General features: G+C 46.3%; 1 protein-coding gene across 1 annotated transcript; it reads left to right on the forward strand.

The window, feature by feature from the left end:
• Nucleotides 1-1,094: 1,094 nt before the first annotated feature.
• Nucleotides 1,095-24,640, forward strand: METRNL (meteorin like, glial cell differentiation regulator; the record flags this gene model as incomplete). The annotated part of the gene is made up of 4 exons (XM_080356528.1): nt 1,095-1,207; nt 7,036-7,424; nt 23,385-23,444; nt 24,160-24,640. 4 exons carry the CDS (start codon nt 1,095-1,097, stop codon nt 24,474-24,476), a joined length of 879 nt encoding a protein of 292 aa, XP_080212654.1. The 3' UTR covers nt 24,477-24,640.
• Between the last annotated feature and the right edge of the window lie 992 nt (nt 24,641-25,632).

Consider the following 25,632-nt stretch of genomic DNA (forward strand, 5'->3'; position numbering starts at 1 on the left):
TCAATCTCAAACCCCTTGTTGCTTCTTTGAAGGAAACACACGGTACCTGACATACCAGAGGGCAGTCTGTGTGCAGCTGGATCCTCTCCCCCTGCCCCATCCCCACATCTAGGGTGGGGTTTTTCCCCTATTTATCTTGGCCTGGGTAATCTGGGTTTTGGGCTGATTCATCTTCTGCACTTCCCTCACAATCCAGAAGGCATTTCTTTGCCTCTGGTTTCTGACAGAAGGGTCTCTGCCACCAAGGGTTAAGTATCCAAAGTCAACTATGAGATAAACAGGAACATTAAACAAGACAAGGACTTATCCAGAGTGGTCATTAAGTGTTGGAGAGTTTTACAAATAAGATCAATTCCCAAGTGCTTCCTGGCAAGTGGATACACAAGAAGGTTCCAGCAAAATTGTCACCCTCCGTCCATTCAGGATCCGTGCCCAGGTGCGGATCTTGCTGTGGGCAGAGGAACCCGCTGCAGGGGGGTGCACTGCTGGCACCCCGCCTTGCCCGGGACAGGCATCCATGGGTTCCCCAGCGCAGACGGAGCGGCCCGGTGCCCTGCACAAAGGAAACCCTTTGCTCTCAGCGGGCTCTCTGGGCATCACCCCTTCAGCGCACAGCCCGGAGCGGGCAGGGCAGGAGCGGGCACCCTGCGGCGGCGGGAGCGCTCCCGCCCGGGGCCAGGGCACCCGCAAGGGGCCGGGAAATGCAGCGGCGGCGTCTGGCACCGGGCGGGCCGGGCCGTGCCCGCGGGGCAGCGGCGGTTCCCGATCCGGCGCCGCGTTTTGCTCGCGCAGCAAGTGCGGGCCCCGCCGGCGGACAGAGGGAGGGAGGGAGGGAGGGATGGGGGAAGGAGGAGCCGGCTCTCTGCGGGCGGCTCGGGGAGGCAGGGCCGCTCCCCGCCCCTCAGCTGGGAGCCCGCAGCGAGCTGGTGCAAACTTCAGAGCCAGAGCGGCGCAGCGCGGAGCCGGGCATGGGGTAGCCGCTCCGCCCTGCTGCGCTCCCCGCCATGTAGGCGAGTTCCCGGGCGCTGCGCGCATCGCTCCGCGCCGCCTGCATCGCGTTCGCACCGGCCCAGGGGGTGGCGGCGGGGGGGACCATGCGGAGCGCCCCGGCCGCCGGGCTCCTGCCGCTGCTCCTGGGGCTGCGGCTGCTGCTGGGCGGCGGCGCCGCGGCTCAGTACTCCAGCGACCTGTGCAACTGGAAGGGGAGGTGAGGCGGGACCCCGCCGGGATGGGGAGGAAGAGGGGGAAGCGGGAGCTGCCACGACCATCCCCGCCCCATCGGGGGAAGAAGTTGGTGCCGAAAACAAAAGGGAGAGCCCTACCGCTGCAGAGCGGCGCAGGGCGCTGCGATGCCCGGCCGGGGCTCGGGGATGGGGGTGGCAGAAGGCGGAGAGCCGGGGCTGCGAGGCGCTCTGCCTTCCTCCCCTGCCGGGAGCAGGCCCCTCTCGGCGGGCTCGCCGCGAACAGGCGCAGGGCAGCGGCCCCGGAGCGGGAAGGGATGGAGGGGCCAGGGCGGGCTGGGCTCCCCTGTGCCCGGCAGCGCGGTTCGGTGGGCTGTGGAAGAGGAGGAGGAGGGCGGTGCCGTGTCTGCCGCGGAGAAGTTTCTCCCCGCGACCATCTTCCCCGCGGTCCCCAGCGCTCCGCGACCGCGCCCGGGGATTCAGCGGGGCCGGGACGGCTCCGGCCGCGCCGCACTCGGGGCAGCCCCGGCTGTCTCCCCCGGCTTCTCCCGCAGCCGCTGGAACTGGCCCCGGGATGCCGTGCACCTGTGGAGCGCTCCCGCCGCGGCGAGGGCGGCCCTGCCCGGGGCTGAGCGCCCTTCCCGGCCCCACTCCCCCCACCCGGCACTTCGCACTCAGCCGCAGCCCCCGGTGTCACTCCCGGGAAGTTCTCCCGCTCTTCGTCCCGCGGAGATGATGATGATGATGATGATGATGACGAGCCCCGGGAGCGGGGGCTGGCACGGCGGCCTCGCTCCTCATTTATTCTAATTGCGCTAGCTGTGAAAGCTCTCCAGTTCTCAAGTGTTTATCTCCCAAATTATCTTTCCTTTGATTGCTTGTAATAAGTTTAACGTGTGTGGTTGGGTCTGTGACCTCCTCCACTGTTCATAGCTTTAAAAAGCAACGCTGCTAATAAGTGTTGCTGGATCAGGCTTTCTGTCGACTGGAAGGTAATTACTTGGAGAGTAAAATGTTCTTACTTGAATATTCTGCACAAATCTGACTTTCTATAAAATAAAAGTTTGGCCAGCTTGTATCAGTGGGGTATTTTGGAGCAGGGGGAATTCAAAGTGTGGAAATAGCTGGATTGGCTTTAAACGTAATAATTTATTTGCTGTTCTTGTCTGAAACATACAGATGCTTGATATTTACTTTTTTCTGAACTTTTTCTGACAACTCCTGCGTAGTTAATCCCTGGTAATCCACTTGATAGGGACCAAACATGTTAGTTCTGTGGCAAAATCTTAGTTGTGTCATTTTGCGTTGCCAATCTCCCCCCACCAAAGCTGTACCTGTTTGCGTCCCTAAGCATCCCTACTTGCGTGTACTTACTGAGACCTTACCACACAGCATGGTTTTTTAAAGGACCTGTGACAAAGCCCTGTAATCTTGTCCTGTTTGGTTCTTATTTTTGTCCTGTTCTTAGAGCAAGCAGTGACCACCTACGCCCCCTGAGCAGGGCTGGAATAAGCAATGTCTTGGGTACCAACTAAGGGGATGATGTTTGGTGGCAGGGGGGAAGTGAAATATCATTTCCTGTAACTAAGTTTGGGGCAAACTGGTGATGCAAGCTTGGTCTCACTCGCCTGTTGTTGCTCTGGGGAGCCAAGGTGGTGGCAGGTCCTGACGATGCTGTTGGGCTCACAGGGAAGGAGGATCTACCTTCTGACCCACACAGTTCAGTCTGGATGGTTTCACTTGAGTAGGGGAGTCCAGGTGGACAGGAGTCCTGGGGGGGATAAGGTGACCCAGGCTGGCTTTGGCCTTACTGGTAGCAAACGGGTGTCACCAGAAATGCTGGCAGTCCTAAGGCCATTAGATATAATCTGCTTTGTCCTAAAAGACTAGCAGTTAGGAAGGAAAGGTAATTTGATGTACCAGTAAATAACATCTAATTACACATTTCAGTGTGGATACTAATAGCTATATGGCTCAGAAAGGACTTTTTATGTGGAATATAGTGTTTTGAAGTCATATGATGTTTTTTACTTTAATTTTGAAAAATCTGGAGCCTTGGATGCCAAACAGTAATCTTGCTTCCCATGGAGAAGTTCTAGGTTGTCTTGTGCGGGCAGACTTGGGAAGCTAGTAGTGATCTCTACGGTAAACCCCAAAGTGCTTTCTCACCTTTATATACATGTCGTTATTAAAAGCAGTCATCTTAGAAGTAGAATATTCTGGATATGATTTTCTCTTATTAACTTGCAGAGAAGTGACCAGCTTATATCCCTGAGCAGTATGAAGAGCTTCAGTAGGATTCCTATAGGTATCCCTCATGCTTCAAGGGAAATCTGATGCAATGCACAGCTTGACACCTGCAAATTAAGTACCCTCAACAGGCCGTAGCAGCACCTTAATAAATAGCTTGGCAGAGAGCTTCCAGGAAAGCTTTATCCAGAAGAAAGCAGAAACTTCACTATGGTGTGTGTCTGCTTATTACTCTTGCTGTAACTTCAGGTTTTTGTACTGCAATGACCTCTCAATGCTTTGAGCAAAAGTGTTTGAGTGACTTGCTGAGAATATGCTGGTCTGGTGTTTTTGACCATAGGCTGTAGGAGCAAGAATTCAGCTCTGATGTGGCTGCATAATGTCCATTGATCTTGCCCTCTGCACTGGTGGATGCTCTGGGCAAGTCTCAATGCTCTCCAGCTTGTCATCCTTAATTAGATACCCCAAATTAGGAGCAAAAGTTTCCTGTGTTCGCTGAGGGGTGTTGGGAGAACATGGGTGCTCCTAGGGCTCTCCAGAGCATCTGTAATGAATAATTAAAATAAAGAGCTAAAGTAAATAGTGTGAATATTCCTCCTGCTCCCTTTTTCTTTAAATAACAGCTGTTGCATGTTGGAGCACAACAGCTTACTGCACTGATACAGTGACAGATCTTTCAGGGTAGACAGAGGGGGTGGCTGAAACCAGAAAGGGAGAAGAGTGAGGAGACAAATGCAGTGATTCAGAGTGTCCTCATGGATTGGTATGAGGAAGTAGTAGTTGCTATAGAAATAAGTCCCAATAAATTGCACACATTTGAAAGGGAGGATGGGTGGTTCATCTATCACTGTAACCATGAAACACCTGCCCTATCTCATCCCCATATACTTAAAACAAGCCCAAACAAACCAACCAAAAACTCAAATGAGCTTGGAAGGAAAAAAAATAAGGCTTCTGGACCTCCATTAGTTTGTGGATATGATGTGTCTGATGACTGGCCAGTGAGAACATGACATTAAACAATCTCTCAATGTGGTGACATGTCATTTTGACAGAAAGCAAAGCGACAGGTTTTACTGGATGATGGTGGTTGCTGTTAGGTAATGTGAGCAGGTATTTTGAAATCTGCTTAACTTTTGAGTCATCCTTTAATATAAGGCTTAATGTGTACAGGTACTTGTGCTTGATGTATCTGTCTAATGGCATCACTCTTGCCTGTGGGATATAATTGGCTTTCAGAACGTAATTTGAGAGTCCACCCTGTTTTTTGTTTGAACAGCATGAATGTTTGAACAAAATGAATGCGAAGGCTTTTTCCTCTGGCAGAAATTCGCTGCCTCGGTGTTGTTGGGATCACTTGCAAAAGCAGTTTCACTGCATGAGTTCAGAGTTTTGCCCCTGGTATCTTCCTTCTGTTTAAACACTCGACCTTCAGGGTGGAATTTGCCAGCATAGGTCCTGCAAAACCTTTACAGCTCTTTTTGATGTCTTGAGTAATAACAAGTGATGTGTAAGGGTAGTTTTTTGCCCCTTTGCTGAGAGTTAAGCTTTACACTCTTTAATTTTACTTATTCACTGCTTGCACATAAACGGACTCCTGTGTTTTCTGTTGAGTGGCATCTTGTGCATGCTGTGGTGAAAACCGATTTTGTGAACCAGATGTGGATTTACAGTCAACTTGAAATATCCCATTGAAAGTTAAGTTTCCTGAATGTGTTAAGTACTACTGAATTTGAGGGCAAGGGACTAAAGGTCAAAAACTTGTCCCTCTTTTCTCCTCATCTGTGTTCTTGATGTGGCTTTCAAGATTATTCAAAAGCACATGTTTGCAGGCACTATTGTTATTAAATATGCCTTATTTTGCTGAGCTTCCTCATGTAACCTCTATCAAGTGGGTCACACTGACACTCACAATAATGAGTCACGTCAACAGTAAATGCAAACCATATGGGGTTTTTTCCCCTTCTTTTATACATGGCTTCTTGTTACTTTCTAAATGCTAGCTTGAATTTAAACCCTCTTCAGCACCTGAATATAACTTTAGGGTGGGGAACTGTGTATTTGGAGGTTTCTGTTGAGAAACCAGAACTTAATGTCATTACTTGCATTGTAATAAAATAGGTTATTTGCCACAGGTTTCCTGTGTAACCTCAGATGAATCACTTAATACTTTTTCATTATTTTTTTTCCCTGTCTTGGTTCATCTGCCTGCAAGTGGGAATGTTGTGAAGCTTCTCTAAAGTACTGCAAAGCAGATCTGTGAGCTCTATTCAAGGGTCTCATTTTGGGTGGTGCTCACCAGGCACAGAATAAAAGATGCTGATGTTTGGGAACTAGAAGGAGAAACAAGCTTGGTGGTGAAGTGATTTGCTCATACTCACATAATAGGTTTGTGACAGGACAGGGACTGGGAATGGATTTTTGCCTAATGGCCCAAATACTGCAAGTAATAAACCAGGTGTCCTACAACTTTTTCTTTTAACTGTAGTGCCTCCAGCATGCAATGTTGTATTAGCGCTTTGAGTCACTCTGGGTGAAGAACCTGTGGGGTTGGTCCAGCATCAGCGACAGGCAGCAAGGGCTGGTTAGAGCTGTCCCCACTTTAAGCTACAGACAAGCAAGTCTCGGGGATTTACTAATCACCCTGCTTGTGCGTGGCAGTTTGCTCTCCTTTCACTGCAGTTGGCCCTGGGATCCCCGCGTGACTCTCCTGTCCCATCTCTGTGGTCACTGGCCCTCAAAACAGCTGTTGGAGTGTTAATTTTTAGTCATGGTGTTGGCTAAGGACACAGGACTGGTGGTGGCTCTGCATCCCAGTTATAGGAACTGGCTGCGTGTTCTGTTTTTTGCTGAACACGTGTAGCTGTGTGTCTGCTGGTAGCTGGGCAATAAAGTGATAAGCTCTGCCTAAACCTCATGTTGGGGAGAATTGAGGAACATGGTACATGTACCAAAGAAAGCAGTGTAGTTCAATACTTCCCCAGCTACCACTGGAGAGTGTGATGTCTTCTCTCCCTACCTCCCAGTCTGCAGATTCGGGCTGCCCAGCTGGGGCAGGGGGGTATCAGTATCACCCAGAGCATCCCTTTGCTCCAGTTCACAGGGTGAGTTTGGCATCCCTCCCAGTTTCAGATCCATTGGGAATATAGATTTGGAAGGGGAACAAAGTACTTGAAAAAAAGGTGGAGTCCGATCTGCAAGGCTGGAGAACGTGCTGGTTTAAGCCACCAGGAAGGCAGTTCAAGTGTACATGTTTTACTTAGTATGCGCCAAGTCATTTGCCACAGCTCAGCTGATGGGCAGTAACTGAGGCTGGAGTAATTTAATTGCTTTTGATCATGTGCTTATATCCTATTTAATTTTGAAGTCAATTACTGGTGGTTTGACTTTTTCTTTTGGGAGATGGTTTAAAATTGTCTCATAATATTAAGGTTGCAGTCTTGCAAGAGACAAGCACTTCTGACCGCTGCTGAGCTAGATGGGCTAATAACACCCTCATAGGCTTCCTGCGTTTGTTGATGTGGGTCTCTGAAGGTTTGAGGTTATGACAGTCACATTACCAGCGCCGTCATTTCTCTAACTTTCTCTTTCTTTCTTCCCCTAGTGGTTTAACTCACGAGTCTCACAAGAAGGATGTTGAACAGGTCTACCTCCGCTGTTCTGAAGGGTCAATAGAGTGGATGTATCCCACAGGAGCACTCATAGTCAACCTGCGACCCAACACTTCACCTGCCTCTTACAAACATTTAACTGTTTGCATAAAGCCCTTCAAGGACTCTGCAGGAGCAAATATTTATTTGGAAAAAACTGGAGAACTGAAACTCTTGGTCAGAGATGGAGATCGCAGCCCTGGTAAAGTGTATTGCTTTGGCTACGATCAGGGAGGGCTGTTCATTGAGGCCACTCCTCAGCAGGACATTAGCAGGAAGATTACAGGCTTCCAGTACGAATTGATGAGCAAGGGGATGGCATCTGATTTGCACACAGTTTCTGGTGAGTTCTGGGATATTGGTCGCATTTTCACATATTGTATTGGATGCATAACAGATGGCAGAGTAAGTGAGTGGGAAAGTGGTTGGGTCTGAATTTCATGTGCTTTTAAGGACATGTTTTATAAACAGGCTATTGCGGAAGAATTGATTGTTTTGGTTTGTTTTTGTTGTTGATGTAGTTTTTTGGGAGCTGGTAGCATAGGCTGAATTCCAAGCGATTTGTTAAGGGCTACGTTGTGAACGATTCTCCCCTTGCCGGCGCGGGGTGAATCACAGGAGCTGGCCTTACCCTGTAGTGAACTCCAGCGTGAACTGGCCTTCCAAGCCTTGCTCTAACAGTTTTCTAACTACTTTTTAACTCAGTTTTTAAGACCCTGCCGCATGTTTGGAATAATAAACATTTAAACAAGGAGGAGCTCCTTTTCCATGTTTGCTTTTTTTTTTCCCCTCTGCAACTACTGCTACTTGCTGACCTAATTATTGCATTTTAAACAGGGAAAATGGTGTGTTTCCTCCTCAGCTCTGCTTGCTACACTCTCTTGAGCGTTACTGTGCCATGGCAGAGCTCTTCAACACCATGACAATACTTTACAGTGCCAGTCTTGTCTTCTCTCTCAGTCATGATGAAGAGCAAGTTTTGCAGGGAGGAGTTTTACAGCACCGGAAAGCTTGTAGGAATGGGGACTGGGCAAACTGAAAGAGCTTACAAGCCTGTAAAGTCTGATAATAAATAGCAAGCTAAATACCATTTGGGAACAATAGCTCTAGGTGTAACCTAATTATGCTAATAAATGAGACGGTCTGAGAAGAAGAAAAACTAGCACTTGTGAAGGGTGACAGGGGGGAAGGGGAAATTCTCTTTAGGTGGGTGGTATCTGGTTCATGCATCTCCTCCATTCAGAATTGCCTCTAGCTTTTACCCCCAAAATCAAGCTGGGGGAGGTTTCCAGAGTAGCCTGAGGAACAGCAGATCTGAGGTAGTTTGTCCCAAATGAGGTTTTGTGGTTTAGGGAATGAAGTGGGGAGGCCATGGTTGCAAACAGACTTGTCTTGTGAAACGGCAGGAGCGAAGGCAGCCCCGCAGCAGCGGAGCAGAGTCCTCAGAGCACCTGGGAGATGACTCGGTCCCGGGTACAACCCAATGCGAAAAGAGCCTGAGACGCCCTGCGTAGGCTGCCCAGATTCTGCGGCAGTGATGCCATATGCTTTGCCTGAGATGCTGCTTGATAAGCAGTGCTGTGGCTAATTAAACTGCAGCTGTATCTTCATGGCATCCCTCGTCCTTGTTTGGGATAAGCGGTTGCAGAACTGGTGTCTCCTCTTCTCCCCTCCCCTGGCTCCCTTCCACAATAGGACTCTGGAAATATATGTTTATATATTTGTACATAGTCACTGCCCTCCTGCCGTTTAGATGGTGGCACACCAGTTCAGATGTGGCTTTTTCTTTGTTGTGCAGATCTTAGTTGGGCTGAGATGAACAGCTCTTAACTCAGCAAGAGCTGAGGGCTAATGCAGTAACCCCAGTAACTGATAGATGGCGTGTTTGCCATTAGAACAAAAAAACCTATCAACACAAATATTCAAATATTTAAGTTGCCTTCATTACTCTTGCTGCCTATGCAAGTTGTAGCTTAACATCGAGGATTCTGCATTTTAAGCAGACTTCTCTGCTTCGGCATCATACAACTGCGGCAAAAGAAGTAGATCTGCTGCAGAGCTGTTTTCCCAATAAGATCATTCCTGCAAAGATGAATATACTGTGCAGAATGTCAGCTATGTAGTACAATTCCATTGCAGAAGACATTAAATACATTGTTTAATCAGTTATTTGGAGAATGTTCCCAGATTCAGTGCTTCTTTCTTTGACAGGCTGTGAGAATGGAGACACAGGCAGGCTAGCGATAAGCAAGTCACTTAAACTTACCAAGAAAAGTCCTACGCTTTTTGGAAAAGAAAAAAAAAAAGTGAAATTGCTTTTGCATATTAGTTAAATAATATGTGAGAAATAATGCTAATTGCTATTGGCTTTAGTTTGCATGTAGATATAGTTTCTGCAGAAGTTTGCTAAAATGAAGAGGACTCGCTGCTGGCACACTTACCATCACCAACCAGCACCAACTGCTGTGTTTTTACAAAGAAGGGCTCTTCGTTCCACATAAAATCTTGGAGATTTTTAAAGCTGATGGGAGTTTTCTTCAGAGACTTTCAGAAGTCAAACTGAGGAGTGAATCCAATTACAGCCTTCCTCTTTGACAGGCATATTAAATGACTTTTTCTGTGGCTGCTGTATTTTCAGCTGTAACAGACACTGGTTGGATTTCGGAGCTGTCTTATAAAACAATGCGGTGGGCTATCTGCTTCACGCTCCAAGTGTCTTGTTTGGACAGAAGCAGCTTTTTAATAGTTCATCAGCAGAGCCTTCAGGGCAAACTAGAGATCTCTATTGTATTTTAAATTATTTCTCTTGCCTGTTTTTGGATCCCCAGACTCTGGGGAGGGGGGCGGATGAAAACACGATGAAAATGCCATACATGACTCTTTCCACTACTCAGTCAGATGAGCACTTTTATTCTCCTATAAATATCTATATGTCTGGGGAAACTGCCAAATAGCTGCCTTGTGAGGCTGCTATAGAGCAATATATTTGGGGCTCTTTGCCGTTCATGGGCGTCCTTTCTTCTGGAGCTGCTTCTAGTCTTTCTGTGAAACCTCCAAATACCCTTTACTGAGCTATTTATTTGGAGGGGAAGTTCACAATCAATTGGCAGAAATCACCGGTGACTTTTTCATTGGCGAGGAGGCTCAAGCCAGAGGCAAGCGCTGACCTTAAAGGAGCTGAAAACTGAATTTAAGGTTCTGTATTTCTCCCCAAACATACTTCTGGCCCTTGGTCACAGCCTTGGCTGCTGCGCACAGGAGAAATGAGGGAGCTGAGCAGAGAGACTGGAGGTGTGAAGGGATGACAGGGACGTGCGAGGTGTTGCAGATGGGGCTGAGATGCGCTGGCAGAGCCAGGCAGAGGCACCTCTCATGTAGAGCTTCATCTGACAAAGGAGGACTGAAAATCCCAAATATCACTGTATCTGTAATTGCAGAGCAGGGGAGATGACGATCATAAAAGACCCAGGTGTGGGGCTCCGTGATCCAGCCCTTTCCTTGTGCAATAACTACTCGCTAACAACTTCTCTCCGCTCTCCCTGTGTTTGTTTCCTGGTGATAATTATTGTACTCTGCCCTTGAGTTTACTCTCCCTTCCTAACCTGGCATCTCAGCTCTGATTAAAGAGTGTAAGTCATCTGTTTAATACTTTAATGACCTGTTGTGTCCTCAGAGCCCTGACATTGCAGGGTGCATCAACAAATCAGCAATGCTTGGCAGAGAGCCTGTGGTTTAATTAGAAAACCTCAAGTTTTATTAGTTTACAGTCATTCTTTCCCACTTAATCAGAATCTAGCAAATAATTCAGTAGAAAACACACAAAGGTTCTGAATTGGCCTTTTCCTTTCCTTGGGAAGGTTGAATGACACAGTGTAGTCTTAACATTTTTCAGATTTTGGGCTTTTAACCCTTTTCTTGGCCCTATCGTATTATCATCTTAAGGCTTCCCTAACTGTAGCAACTATTTGTAGTATACTGATAGGTTTTAATTCAGAATGCTGAAATTCGTACCGAATTGAAGTATTTGTTGTACACTGTTTTAGTTCAGATTGCTGATATTTGGTATGAGATGGTTTTTACTGTGATAATAACCAGCAAAAAAAATGCACTTCTGGGAGTTTGTAGTTTCTTAAGCCAGGAGGAGGTGCAAAGGCAATATTTGCCACCTTTTTATGTGAGCAGTCCCTAAGAAGGGTCACCTTGACAATTCAGACATCTGGGTTGTTGCATTTTCCTCTTGATACCAAAGTCATGGGTTACCGAAAGTGCTTTTGATTTCAGATTATGTTTTGAATTGGATTCCTCTGTCATTCCCATCCACACAGATGGTCCATTAAGCTCAGCCTATGCTGGTGGTAAGGCTCTGAAGCCTTGGTGTTTGCCCAGCTGAAGAACTGAGGCACTGTGACATTTTGGCCTGAGGCCATTTGAGAAGCAGTAGAACTTGTTTAAGTTGTTGAATTCTGTTGATTCTAATCTTTCCTGCTTGTGGTAAAGGAGAATACTCTGGGTTTCTGTTATAGTGGCAAGTAGATGGAGGTTTTGACAAAAGTGTTGTTTGGCCATATAGTTCCTAGAAGTTTTCTGAAGAGGTTGACCCACACGAGTGTCAGCTGTAGAGGAGCGTGTGCCAGGTCTAGGTCTAGGTCTAGGTCTAGGTCTAGGTCTAGGTCTAGGTCTAGGTCTAGGTCTAGGTCTAGGTCTAGGTCTAGGTCTAGGTCTAGGTCTAGGTCTAGGTCTAGGTCTAGGTCTGCCTTGCACCGCAGCAAGCTGCTTGGATTAAATTCCTGTGAAAACTGTGAAGGTCCCTTGAGAGTGATTTGCTTTTTAAGTTCTTCAGCTTCTGCTCAACTAATCTGAAACAAGAATCTGTAGGTTTGACCAAATGTTTTGGAGAGGAATCACACAGAATCACAGAATGTCAGGGATTGGAAGGGACCTTGAAAGATCATCCAGTGCAATCCCCCCGCCGGAGCAGGAACATGAAGGTCAATACTCTTCCCCCTGTCCCACCAAATGACCTTTATTTTGTTGCCTAAAGTCTGTGTTTCTAGAGTGTCACATCTGAGCTCTGGATCCAGCTTTATGTAAGCTGTGTAGTTTGCTTTTCCCATTGCACACTCATGGTGATGTCTATAATTCGGTTGTTAGAGCTCAGGAGGTAAATTGAAAGCCCTTTCATTACTCATCCACTTATGTGTAGTAAAAAAGTCAAACTTTAACAAAAACGGCCCTTTATCTTGATGGCATCTACTGACTGAATGCAGGTTCCAGTAACGCTTTTCTGTGTTTTCTTTATTAATGCTGGGTACCTGGCTGAGAATATTAATAGATAGAAGGTACAGCACTCAAGTGAGTATCTGAAAAACAAGGCAAAACTGGATAAATCCAGTTAACTAATCAAAAACAGTATTCAGCTATTTCCTGTATGCTGCTAATTCACTAGCCTGAGAAAACAGATTGGAAATTAAGAAAGCTCGTAAGTATTTGGGCCGTGCCAGTGTTTCTACTAACAAATGACTTTCTGAAGCACCCCTCTTAACTTTTGATCTTTAATGCAGTTGTGCTTTGGCAGAGATGGGCACCAATCTCTGCAGGAATTCTGTCATCGCAGGTCGTGGGCTCCTGATCTCATGTTTTCCTCTGGTTTCTCCCAAATATCTAATATATACTTTTGCTTCTTGGAGCCTGCACGCTCTGCTCAGCTTTGTAGCCTGAAGCAGCAGATGTGCTGGTGTATTTTTCACTTCTTGATGGAGTGAAAACGTTCTCTTTTCTCATCCCAGAGGCCGGTGATTGGGAAGCCGTGGCCAGTGTGTGCCCGCTCCCTGCCAAGGTATTCGCAATATGGAAATTGTGGTCAGGTTGTCGCTGGCATTAGCAGAGGAGGGGATGGAAAGGGGGACTTGGAACACTTAAATTGAAAGTACCCGCGACCTTTATGCTTATCACAGGTTCTGCCTGAGTCATTGTGACCATTGGAGACGTTGGCACCGTGCTGCGTGGCTGCGGTGTGTGTCCCATACCCCCCGTCAGATGAGAAAACCAGCTTGCTTTGTCTTTTTTTTCCCCCTAGTTTCTGCACAGGATAAAACTCTCCTACCTGTTAAGCTGTGTTAAGGGAAAAAGCGAATCTGAGTGGGGTCTGGTTTGATTAGCACAGAACGGAATTGATTTCTCACTCCTCCCAGCAGGATTTGCTGGTGAAATGCGGAATGAGCAGCAAAGCGAAGCCCTGGGGTCTGGGCTGTACCCCTGAGTACCTGTTGTCCAGGTGGCCCGTAAGGTGGGCTCACTGATCAGCTAAAGGCTTGCTGTTGTTTTACATGCTTTGTCTTTCTCTAAAAGGTCAGCAGCAAGTTTTAAGAGAAAACCACCAGAAAACAGCCTTAAATGCAGTTCAAAATACACTTCAATTAGAGGCCTCATAGGGGACCATTTTGACACTCCTGCTCTAGGATACATTGTTTTCTGAATAGTCTTTGTACTCACCCTCCTTGTACCAAGTTTTTCCATAGTAACTTTCATGGCTTTTCCCCTGGTAAATGATGAGACAAAACTAGACACAGAGTAACCTTGTACAAAAGAGTAAATAGCATTCCCTAACTCTATATATATTTGAAAAAGCACATTTTAAGCTAGTTTTTGTGAGCATAGCGCTGAACTAGGTGTCATGGATCAATATCTACATTGATCAGCCTGGCTGCTGTATAACAGAGCCTGGAGTGGGATTAATTTTAAAGAGGTAGAAACCTGCTCTAATTATTCATATATCTAAAGTGCTCAGATTTGCAGCAAATGATTGACCTGGGGGAGAGTTTGAGAGCAAAGTCTTTGGGTTTCTTCCTGTGTGAAGTGATTTTAAAGTGCGGTTCTGATGCTTGGGGAATGCGTATGCTCTTACATGTTCTTAAATTGAGCTGGGGTGATGTCTTCAGGATCTGAGCTTCGATAAGGTGAAAAATGTTGAGCTGAGAAGTCTTCACCTAAAAAAAAACAACCTAAAATTGGAAGGATGCCCTAATTTAATCTCTCCTTCCCCCAAGAAAATGAGCTTGACAGCAGTCTCCTCTGACCCTGCTTGTCTTTTGATGTTGCCAGGACAGTAGCTGGTTTTGCAGTGGGCAGAGGAGGTGACAATGGAGCCGCAGTGATAAATACACAGCTGCAGGGGAGAGGGGGCAAGAAAATAGCCTATTTTTGCTAGACTGGCCACGAATGCCGTTAGCTTATTTCTCAACTCAGTGGGCAGTCAAAACCAATAAGCAGTCAGGTGTATTGTCCGGGCAGCTGGGGCTCTGCTTTGCTCTGACCTTTATGTACTGCAGGAGATAGTCCCACAAACAGATTTGCAATCCAGCCGAGTTGCTTGGCAGTCTTTAATAACGCTCTGTGCTTGCTCTGCAAAACTGTTTAGTTTGCTAATTCCTGAGGCTGTAGTTAAAGAAGGGATGGGAGGGCGGGGGAAGCGCATTCTTCTTCCCGCCCCCCACCTTCTCCGAGGAATAAAAAACTTATGGAGACATGGGCCAAATTTTTCCAGTGTTAGGGCCTTGATTTGCAGGACAAAAAAATCTCTTTCACCTTAATCTGTTGTAGAAACCAGAAAACATACACTGTAATGTTGCAAAGATACTGGGAAGTCACCCTGGACCCAAAGCTGTGGTCTGCTAAGTCTGGCCTTGGGAGGTTTAATACTGAAACAAAAAGCTGCTGGCACATGACGTGCAGCTTTGATCCAGCAGTAACTTCGGCTGCTGATTCAAATTTGTGGCAGGATCTTTTTGTATGGATTGTTTTGGCACCTCCTTGGGTGTCTCTCTGCACTGCTCTGAATCCCATATGAGATTCGGGCACTGAGGAAAAGGTCCAGGCTTATGTAGAACCGGCAAGTGTATATATTTTAAAGCTTTTCTTGTAACAAATGAAAAACCTTTAGTAACTTTTTTGGGGTTAACCGATCAACATTATAACATTGAAGATGTCGCTGTGTGAGATGTAGCCCTTCTACAGGCTCTTGGAACAGGCTGATTAAATAAGCATGGTTTTAAAATGAAAACTGCCCTTGCTCCTTCAGAGCTCTCCCACATACCAAAAAGCATTTCATTTCTAGAAACAGGAAGGAGAAGGACCTGTGTGGATGTAAGTGCACATGTGCTACTCACTTAATCTTTGATCTGTCATTATTCCACTCTCAGGGTTTAACTTTAACCAGCTACTTGTTACTTAATTCTATTCCCCTGCTCCCCAGGAGGCATTACTGGACCGGTCTGAAGAGGAGGGTGGTGGGGAGGGGAGGAAGGCTCTGTGTTCCTGGCAGGGACCTAGGCTGGCCGTGGGTGCTGGCTCCAGCCTCTCCCTTTGCCCTGCCAGGGCCAGGGGGACACTCCGGCACTGGGGCTGAAAAACACCTTCCTTTTGCATTTTCTGCCTTGCACGCACTGCCTGAAGCTCAGTTGAGGGCTTTGTTAGCTGTCAGAGACACAACCCAACAAGACATCAAAACATTCATTATAACTTTGTGTTTTCCTGAATCTGAGTGGTGTGTGCTTTTACAGGGCTTCGGCAGGACATTTTCTCTAGAAGAAAAAGAGGGGATGGGCCAAGCCGTGATTCTTTCTGAGTTTTGAGCCAGTAGAAGTATTTGCTGTGGTGCAGTGCTGCTGGGCAGTGTGGAGGCGCAATGGGGCAGCAGGATGGAGGTTCTGCCCCAGCCCGTTCTCTGCTGTGAGGTCGGAGTGGACCAGAGTTGTCCCTCAACCCTCCAGAGTCACCTCCAGCTTCCAGCAACTGGTTCATCCTCGTGCCTGCCCAGCACCTCCCATTCCTCATCCCCCTTGGACAGCAGCGGTGGGTTCAAGGAAGGAGAGAGGTATTTTCTGTGAGATAAACAAATAGATACATTTTTTAATGGGTTTATATTGCTGTCTCGTGCACATACAGCAGGAGCAATTCCCAGCATTTCTCTTGCAGTCTGCTTTTCTCTTCAATTGCAGTTGGAAATGGGAGATGATTACAAATGCTGCGTGGACTAGTACAGTTGGAGAAACACTTTTTGTTTGCTGGGCTCTCTCTTTTCACTGCAATTCAGACAAAAGGAATTTAACTGAAAATTTTATCTGCTGAGTAGGGCTTTTTGGATGCGATACATTACAGGCTTGACTGTAACTGAGGTTTTTTCTAGGGCTGGTATGCAACAGGTAAGTGTAGGAGCTCGTCAGGGCTTTGGCACCCATTCTGTTAGCATCCCATCGCTGCCCACCCCAGCACAGTCCTGCACCACACTTTGCCAGGGCAGCACGGGAGCTTAAACCCCAAAACTCCAAGCACGGCTCTTGTGAACCTGCCCTGGGACCAGGAGTGGTGATGGAGACTGAACTGCAGCTCTTGGCCAAGTACGGGAGGATGGAGCAAGGGGGATGATGTTTGGGACGGACGTTATTTATTCCTGATGGAGCAATAGGCAACCCAGAGGAGTTGGGATGGAAAGAATTGTCTCGAAGATATGACACCTCATAATTTCTCCTATGTTGATGCAACTCATGCATGGGCCTGGAGGCAGAGTTTAAGTGTTTAATGCTGCTGGAATAAAAACTGCTCTGTGTTTTTTTCTTTCTTTCTTTATTTTATTTTTTAAACAACTGGCTGTGTTTCTAGCTGACCTTCCAGCTCGTTTGTAAGGATGGGTGCTGCATCTTGGAACAGCAAAAAGGCATTGACTCTGCAATCGCAGAGCTCCATAGCTGCTGAGCCAAGTTTCATTTTGAAAGCTCTTGCAAATGGTACTTTGCCCAGTACCAAATCTCTTCCTCACACTGTTTACATAAGTAGGCTTCTTTGATACTTAAGGACTTTAGTAACCTCTTGGAAGTCATTTCTGCGAAAAGATAAATTTCTAGCTCATGGTCTTTTGTCTTAACTTTTCTCAGAACACAAAGGTCATCACATCTCTGATGGTGACGTTTACAATATGCTTTTTTATTCTTTCTTTGCAGGAAGGAAGTGGTATTATCTCAATTCTCTTGGCACAATCCATGCCACAGCATATGAAAGTCTGCATTTCATTAACCTTATTTGCAGGTTTAAGTTGTTCTTGGCCAATGTCTATGTTTTCTGAGTTACTTCTAAAAACTTGTGTGTTTGTGCAAGTTGAACTGAATGTTAAAAATGAGCTAAGGCTAGGAACTGGATTTTGACTGCATTTCTTTTCTGAAGAAGTAAAATCACCAATATCCCTGCTTCACATGAAGAAGTCGGGGGAGAATGTCCATTGCAGCATGATGATTTTGGTCCAGCTGCTGAATCACCATCTTGTCCTGTACCAAATCTTGGCTGTAGAAGAAAGCAGCCTTGGAGTTTTTGATCTTTGCTCATGATCCTGGTTCTGAGCTGTCTTTTCTGCTCAGCACAGGGGCTCAGATTAACCTTCTAGCAAGTGTGGGGATGAATTCTTCAGCCTTCATGAGAGCACTAAACTCTCTAAGTATGTTTTTCATAGCATTAACCTGCCTTCCATTGAAGAAGCACAATTCCTTTGGCTCCCGTGTCCAAGGCTTATTGAACCAAGGGGCTGGGAGCAGCTTAAGCCCAGCTCTCGCATTTGCTCCCCGACTTGGTGTTTTCCTACTGAAACGCTGGAAAAAGTGCAGTGCTTGCAGAAAACTGTGTAATCCTATCCCATCCAAAGACAGGAAGACCCTGTAAAACAAAAGAACGATGAGGGAGCTCCTCTGTGCGCTGTGACTGGGTGTCAGGAACTGCCAGCCCAGCTGTGGAGATGCTCTGTGTCATCTGGCCGCATTTTCCCTCCCCGTGTGGCCGCAGGTGTGCTGGATGCAGCTCTGCCGGCCTGAGCTCCCAGCCAGCATGTTCATTTTAAATTCGAGATGCGCTGGTGGCATTGATGTAGTTTAGATGGTGTTTCGGCATGGGGGTTGTGGGTGTTTTGAGGTTGAACATTGCTTTGGCTTGCTCAGGAAGAGCTTTCTGAGGGGGTGAGGGAAGCTGAAGGTGTATCTAGAAGAGAGATGACTAGTCAAATCCTGGTAAACCAGAGTGGTTGTCAAGTTCTTGTCCACCTCCAGTGCAAAGGAACACATCTTTTTATTTGGGATATGAGCTGTGAGAGGTGTTTTTCATGGCAGAAGTCTTGCCTCTTCAAATAGGAAGCCTAGGCAACCTTAGGAAGAAATAATTACAAGGATTTATTCTACTTTTTAATTAATTAAAGCAGGATCAGGGCAAGATATTTTTTTTCTCGCTCATATGATGCTTGCTCTTGAACTCTTGTCTCCCACCTAAACCAGTGATTCAGTAATCAGTTGAGACAGAGTCATTTCTGCTGAGGACTCAGAGAAATGGCAGAGAAATGCACCATCATTGGAGAAACCGCATCTCTATTTTTATAATCTGCTCTCGGAAGTCTGTGCTCTGTGTTTCCAGGAAGGAGACTCATCCTGTGATGCCCTTTCCAGTATGGTTGCAATTACGGAGCTTCCAGCAAGAATTTGAAGGGTGTGGGTGGGTTTTTTTGTTCCATATGAACTAATGCTGATGTCAGGTCCTCTGTGGCCCCGCACCCGTGCAGCTTGAGGTGCTGCTCTACAGGCTGGCTTCACTTAAATCAGCCTGGCCAGCGACAAGACCCATTTGAATGTCTTCTGTTCAGCGTGTGAGAGAAAAGGCTACTTGTTTTAATCAAAAGATTTAAACCTAGAACGAACAGCAAATAATGTTCCAACCCAGCCTGGGCCTCCTCAGTAGCTTTTGATGCTTAAAAGGTCTGAATGCTCTTCAAAGGATTATTCAGAAATACGAACGTGTGGGTGATGTATGCCACGGAAACTGGAAGCACAGATAAACCAGCGCGATGTTTCCCTCCCCCGCCATCCACACTTCTACCACACCGCACGCGTACACGAGCTTCTTCATAAAACCAAAGGGTATTCCTCGGTAAAGCGGTTTTCTGCAATTACTTTGCGTTGAACATTTTCACTTCTGCATAAAGGGTGTCTCTCTTCCTGTGGGTGCTGCCGGAGCAGCGATGTGTGTTGAGCAGAGCCTACTCAGAGACACAGGGTGGATGGAGAAGGGCTTTTGGGCTCAGTAAGTGAAGATTTGGGACAGTGTGTGAAGACCTACAATCTGGCTCATCTAGTCTTCTTGATAGCTGTGAGGTTGTGGAGCGTGTTGAGAAAATTCAGGACAGAAAGAGGAGACTTATTTATGGTTTGGAAGCTGGTTTTGGGGTAAGGTAAGGTCAGTCGGACTCATGGGTGGCTATTGAAACACAAATGTCTCAAAAGAAGATCAGGCCCATTCATGTGGTTTCTGTGAGGGCTGCAGCCAGAGCCAGCATGTCTCACTTTGAATGTGTCCTACAGGGAGCTGTCATCGTAAACTATGACGATGGCCCTTCAAATAACCCCCATTTCCTATTTTCAGAGGATAGAAGGGTTGTGTGCAAATGTCACAAACCAAAGGAGGAAGGACTGGAGTTGTGTGTGTGTGTGTTGTGAGAGAGGATGGCAGCACCTACCCACAGCTCTTGAGGCAGAGGAGACCCATGCTAAATTTCAATACTAAAGTTGCGCTTCTATCCATCCCCAATATCAGAGGAGATCTTTTCTAGACAACTCAACGCCTTGGTGCTGGCTGAGCTGGAGACCTTCTGGAGCTCACAGCATCTCCTTGGGGCACGTCCCTCTCTCTTCTGAGTGTTCCTGCCTCCCCATGGAGAGGACCAGCAACGGGTTTGACAAAGCTGTTGGCCAACAAGTGCGGTCTATTGTTAGTATCACCACGTCCTCCTCGGTAACATCAGGTTCAGAGGGCAAATTGCTCAAAGCAGCTGGGACATGACTGCTGGCTTGTGAGGAATGATGTAATTACATCTCCCTCTGTGGGGAGGTGAATAGAGAGGCCTTTGGAGGGACTGGGCTGGGGGGGTGGAGGGAGAGGGCTGCCTCAGGTTACTTCAGGTCAGGATACTGTCAAAATCCATCAAAGGCATTCCCAGGAGAGCCCGCAGCCGACGTGCACAATGCAGGCTTTATGCCACCGCCGGTGGAGCTGAGTTATAGGCATCTGGGCTTTAGAGGGCTTCAATAAAACATTGCTTTTCTCTCCTTTTTTTTTTTCCCTTCCCCTGCTGCTGTATGAATTAAGGCTCTTTGGCTTATCGAGTTTACAGGAATTAGAGCAGCTGACGTTGATACTGTTGTCATTGCAAGTTCATAGACTTGCTTTTGGAGGCGAGAACCTGGGCAGCCCTTGAGACATCCCCAGGGAGTCGGGCATCCGGCAAACAGCCGTCTTGTTTGGAACCCGGGCCCGTTTTTCCACAAAATGAACATCTTCACCTGCTGGGCAGGAGTGCAGTGCTTTTTCTTCTTTTTTTTTTAGTTATAAGGTTGCTTCCCATTTTAGCTTGAGGTGTGTGTGTCGTTTGGACCTACCGAGGCAGGAGAACACCTGCTGCCCGATCCTGGAGTCAATCAGGGCTGAGCTGCTGCTAAAATCACCAACTTGTGGCATAAACACACAGATTCCTTAATGGCTGCGATTCAAAAGAAAGTGTAGGCATTGCCTCCTCCAAAGGATTTGGTGTTTTTTATGAGGCTTTACAGGAATGAAGCTTTGGTTGTAGCGAGTGAATGTTATTTGCTTTTTAATGGTCCATTTACCTCGGCAGTAATCCTTCACAACTCGCTTTCCATCTGTGCTTGCATACCTTGTTTTTGCCGCTTGCAAGATATATTTGATACTCTGTGAATGCAGATGTGGGAGTTGTTCCACAGAAGAGGATTTCTGTTCTTCATATGTCTGGTATTGCAGTGATGGGTGCGGGTAAATGGTTGTTAAATAAGCTTGCATGTCACCCAACTGCTGTGAGTCAGCATGGATCTGAAGTAGGTTTTCAGTAATGATCTAGTGTGAGCAACGCTGAGCACTTTTAATTTCCTTTTGCATTTAAAAAGGATGCAGGATTTTGCCTAGAGTCCACAATTAAAATGATTTGGTTCTGCGTATATGTGGAGATTTGTTCATTTGATTTATTACAGAGTCAGTCTATTTAAATGGAAGGAACCACTTTTAAAGTAGCTTGTTTTTCATCTTTAATGCAACAGCTTGTGTTGCATTCCTTTTGAGAACAAAAATGGCTTAGTCATTTTGGTTTTTTAAATTTTCTGATGGTGTTGGATGAACTACAGAGATGTCTGGTCTAAACCAAGACTGTTTTCACTCAGACTTAAAAAGGCCAAGATGCTGTTTTATTATTAGATCTTTGCAGAACAAAATATCTGAAATCCGGTGTCTGAAATCCAGCTGTGGATGTTGAGGATGCCCATCAGCTGGGCTTTGTTTTAGAGCTTCTGTCCGTGTGAAAACGCTGTAGGGTTTGCTCAGGTTCCCTCCATTTGGTTTCTCTAAGTCGGGCTGTGATCTGGGCAGAGGGAGGCTGGAGCAGGGGGGCATTTGCCATGGATGAATTTGGTAGGTGCCACGAATGAGACAACTCCATGGTAGGATATTAGGTGACTAATGTAGTTTCCTCTGTTAGATGAAACTTGGGTGTTTGGTCTAGCCACTAATCAAAATATCTTGAGTCTAAACATTAAAATATCTTTAAACTGAATGTATTCTAGTACTCTGATTATGTCCAGGCTTTTGCTAGCTCTGTACTTCTCATTATATTAAACAGTTTCCAAACTTTTCTGAAAAAGAAAGCTGGAATGGTATGTGAGGCAAAGAAGGCCAGTAAAGGCTGACTTATTTCTAAAGGCCCTGAAGGCATTCAGACTCAAATAGAAATGCCTGATTGATCCAGATGCTTTAATAAAACTATTTTGCCTATTCCTTGTCTCTTCTTTTGGATCTTTTTAACCTTCTCGAATTATTCCTTCCACTATCCCTGCTCAGAAATGTGCATTCTACATTCTCTTTAATCCTATTAAACAGTGAGTTACACTGCGTATTAATCATCTGACTGGAGCAAATTTGGTGGATTTGGGTCAATAATCCTTCTTTCTGGATCACCGCCTTTCTGGGACCTTGCAAAAAAGAAGAGATTTGTTGTGTCTCCTGTTCAAGAATGGCTTGTGCCATCTAGCAGAGCAAGGCTAATAGCTGAGCATCGTGGGCATCGGCTACACATTGTCATGGCCAGTTTAAATGTACTTCTTAGTGCAAAGGATGAACTCCTCTGGGAAGCGGGCGCGGATGAGAGGAAGGGTGTGACTCTTTGGGAATCTGGTCACTAAGTGTTTTCAGATGTTGAGGCTCAAAAACTAAATTTTTGGGGGTGGTGAGAAGCGGGGGAGCCTCTGCTTGGGGTTTGATCATGGGCTGGGCGATGAAATCAGCGGTAGCTTCCTCTCCGGCACGAGCCTGGCTTTGCCGAAGTCTTTGCCCGAACTAATCCAGGCAGAGTGGCACACTCGACGGGGTTTCATTTTTCTGACTGACGTGTAAGTGCTGCTTCAAGACGACACCGAGTGAAAGACGTGGGCTCTGATCCTTGGGCCACCAGTGGACAGACTTAATTAGCATCGCCAGGCAGGGCAGACCCGATAGTAAGCAAATTCCTGAGCTCAACGGGGTATTATAGAAACATCTGTACTGCAACTACAGTACCTTCTCCTCAGAAATCGCTGGCTGAGTACAAAGAGGAGCCACATTCTTGCATTGATTAGATTAGTGCAGATATCCAAATGTTTCCAGCAGTACAGGAAATGGTCTTTGTGCTGCTTGAGCTCTGACAGATATCGACTCGAGTTTCCGCTTTGCCTCGACGCCCTCAAACACATGGGCTGGGGTTTTTTTCCTCCTTTCTTTGCCTCCCCCACTCTGTAACCTCCTGGATCTTTGATGTGGTGATAGACTGTGCCTTGTGAAATAGCCCCGCAACACTTGCTAGAAATGGTAAGAAAGAAGCTTTGCTATTAGAGTTTAAAAGGCATATGATCTTCAAAGCCTTTTCAAGAGCTTTGAATTTACAGCAGAGCACACTGCAAATGCACCCAGTATCAGAACACATTTTGTATAAGTGCAGCGAGTGTGTGTGGTGTTTGCTGGATAGTACACCCCAGCAGGAGTGTTAAAGAGAGACATATTCCTACTTAAATAAAAAATCTCATGGGGACAGTGTTACCCTCCATTTCTTGTAGCATCATTGATGCCTGACAGGTCTTTGGACCTCTTGTCCCCGTGTCGTGTGTGTTCTATTTTTGGTTAATTTAAATACTGGTTTATTTATTTACTATCGTCTAGTCCTTTGCTAATTCTGACCCTTTCTCTCCAGCCCCCTGCCGACCATGCAGTGACACAGAGGTCCTGTTGGCTGTCTGCACTAGTGATTTTGGTGAGTTGTTGCTTCCCTCCTCCCTTCTCCCCTTGGCTGGCTCACATAAATGTGACATCCAGAAACACTGATGAGCACCTATTTACTCTTGGCACCTTCCACCAGCAGTAAACGTGGTCTACAGGGGCTCTGTGCATGGTGTGAAGAACCTCAAAACCATGGTGCCCAGCTGGCACTTCCCCGGGGTGGACAGAGAATGACCCAGCAACCACAATAGAAGTGGAAGTTCAAAGACTCGGGTGCATCCAGGAGGGGCCTTTACTTGCTGTCGTAAAATGGATTGTTGACGAAAGACCAAAAGTTTCAATAATTCTCTGTGCTTCCCTTTTTAATGGGGAAGTTAATATCAGCTGGTATCTGTAATAGCTGAAGAACAGAAAGTATGTTGTCAGGGAGCATTAAACATGTATCTTGTTGTTAGAATTCTTTATCATGATTGATGCTGTTTTCCTGATGTAACTATTTTTACATTTAAATTTAATATGTGGGTGCCCTTTACTGGAGAGGTTGCAAATATGAACTGTGACAAATACAAATATATGCTGTACGTTACTGATATCAACTTAACTCTAAAAATAATAGAGGCCCAAAACTGGGGCTGCTGTAGTGAAATCAGTTCCCCTTGAACTGCCTGGTTTCATGAGGTTGAGTTTGGACCTGGTTCTTCCAGAGGGGTTTTGGGTAACTCTTGCTTACGTCCTTTTTCTGTTTCCAGTGATCAGAGGCTCCATTCAAGATGTAACGAATGAGGCAGAAGAGCAAGAATCCATAATTCACGTCGGCGTCAACAAACTGTACAGGCAGAAGAGCAAAGTCTTTCAGCTCACGGGGGAGAGTGGGAACTGGCGAGGACAAATAAAGACCCCGCTGGAGTGTGGGGTGAAACCAGGAGACGGAGATTTCCTCTTCACGGGACGCATGCACTTTGGGGAGGCCAGGCTAGGCTGTGCCCCTCGTTTTAAAGACTTCCAAAGGATGTACAAAGAGGCAAAAGACAAAGGGCTAAACCCATGTGAAATTGGCCCAGATTGAAACCCCCTGTTAGGCTGAAGATTGCTTTTTAGCGTTTGGCCGGGAATATTTCCTGGCTGCAGCAAGAACCCTGAACACAAACGGTAACTGAGAGCACGGACAGACCCGGAGTGCAGGCTGAGACCCGCAGGACACGTCTGCAGCTGGTAGACTGATGGAAGCAACAGAGGTACGAGCTCAGAAGGCTGCCATGCAAGCAAGGCTGGATTTTTAACCAATCTTGTCCTTACGAATTAAGTTATTATATTTTTTTAGTGACTTCCTTAGGAAAACAAACAAAGAAAACTCCCATGTCTTAATAAAAAACCCAAATCAAAGCCAACATGCCTTTGTATCTTTTTAATACTAATTTTTAAAAATGTCTTAAGCTGATGTAGCATTTGGTATGGCGTATTCTGTATAAATGGCCAAGAATGTGATAGAGCACGGTAAAACATCTTAACATTGATGCTTTGTAAAAAGCTTGGTGTACAATTCAAAGTTGTTTCTTATGACAGAAATTTATGGAGCCAAACTCTCGTGTGTGTGTTCTTTATTTTTTATTTGAAAGAATGTACGATCGCCACCTGCAATTTTTTGTCCAGGCTGGCAAATTCTTTCCATTCCAGAGAAATAAAGGTCCCTGGATTTGACACATGCTGTTTAAAATCTTGGTTTTTTTCCTCTTCCATAAGGCTGATCTCGCCGAGTCCAGATGTGCTCATAGATCAGTTCTGGGCTGCTCACTTATTTTGTGGCTTCTCTGAGCAGAAACAGAGTTCCTGTGAGGCATTGGGAACCACAGCATTTTTCAAAGGGGAAGCAGGAGCTATTTTTGGAGATTTTTAGACACGTGTCCAGGCAAAACTCTAAGTGTTCTTCTCTCTGATGCCTATGGGGCTATTTTGGGAACGGCTCCAATGAGCAGGCTGCCCCATCATCTTTAGCTTGGAGCTTTCTAATTGTGCTGCCTGGTAGCTTGGTGCAAGGTGGATGTTTGTGCCTGCAAGTCTTGGGGGACAGACCAGGCCACCTTGTGAAAAATAAGCACTTTAATAAGGATGAGCTGCTTTTGCAGGTTGTGTCCCATAGCAGGTACAGGAGCTCTCCCTCCTTGGTCAGTCCTGTTGTTCCACAAAACATGCAATGCATCATTTTAATGGTATCTTTGCAAGCA

The sequence above is a fragment of the Nesoenas mayeri genome (genome assembly GCF_963082525.1).
Source record: "Nesoenas mayeri genome assembly, chromosome: 19".
Taxonomy (NCBI): Eukaryota; Metazoa; Chordata; class Aves; order Columbiformes; family Columbidae; genus Nesoenas; species Nesoenas mayeri.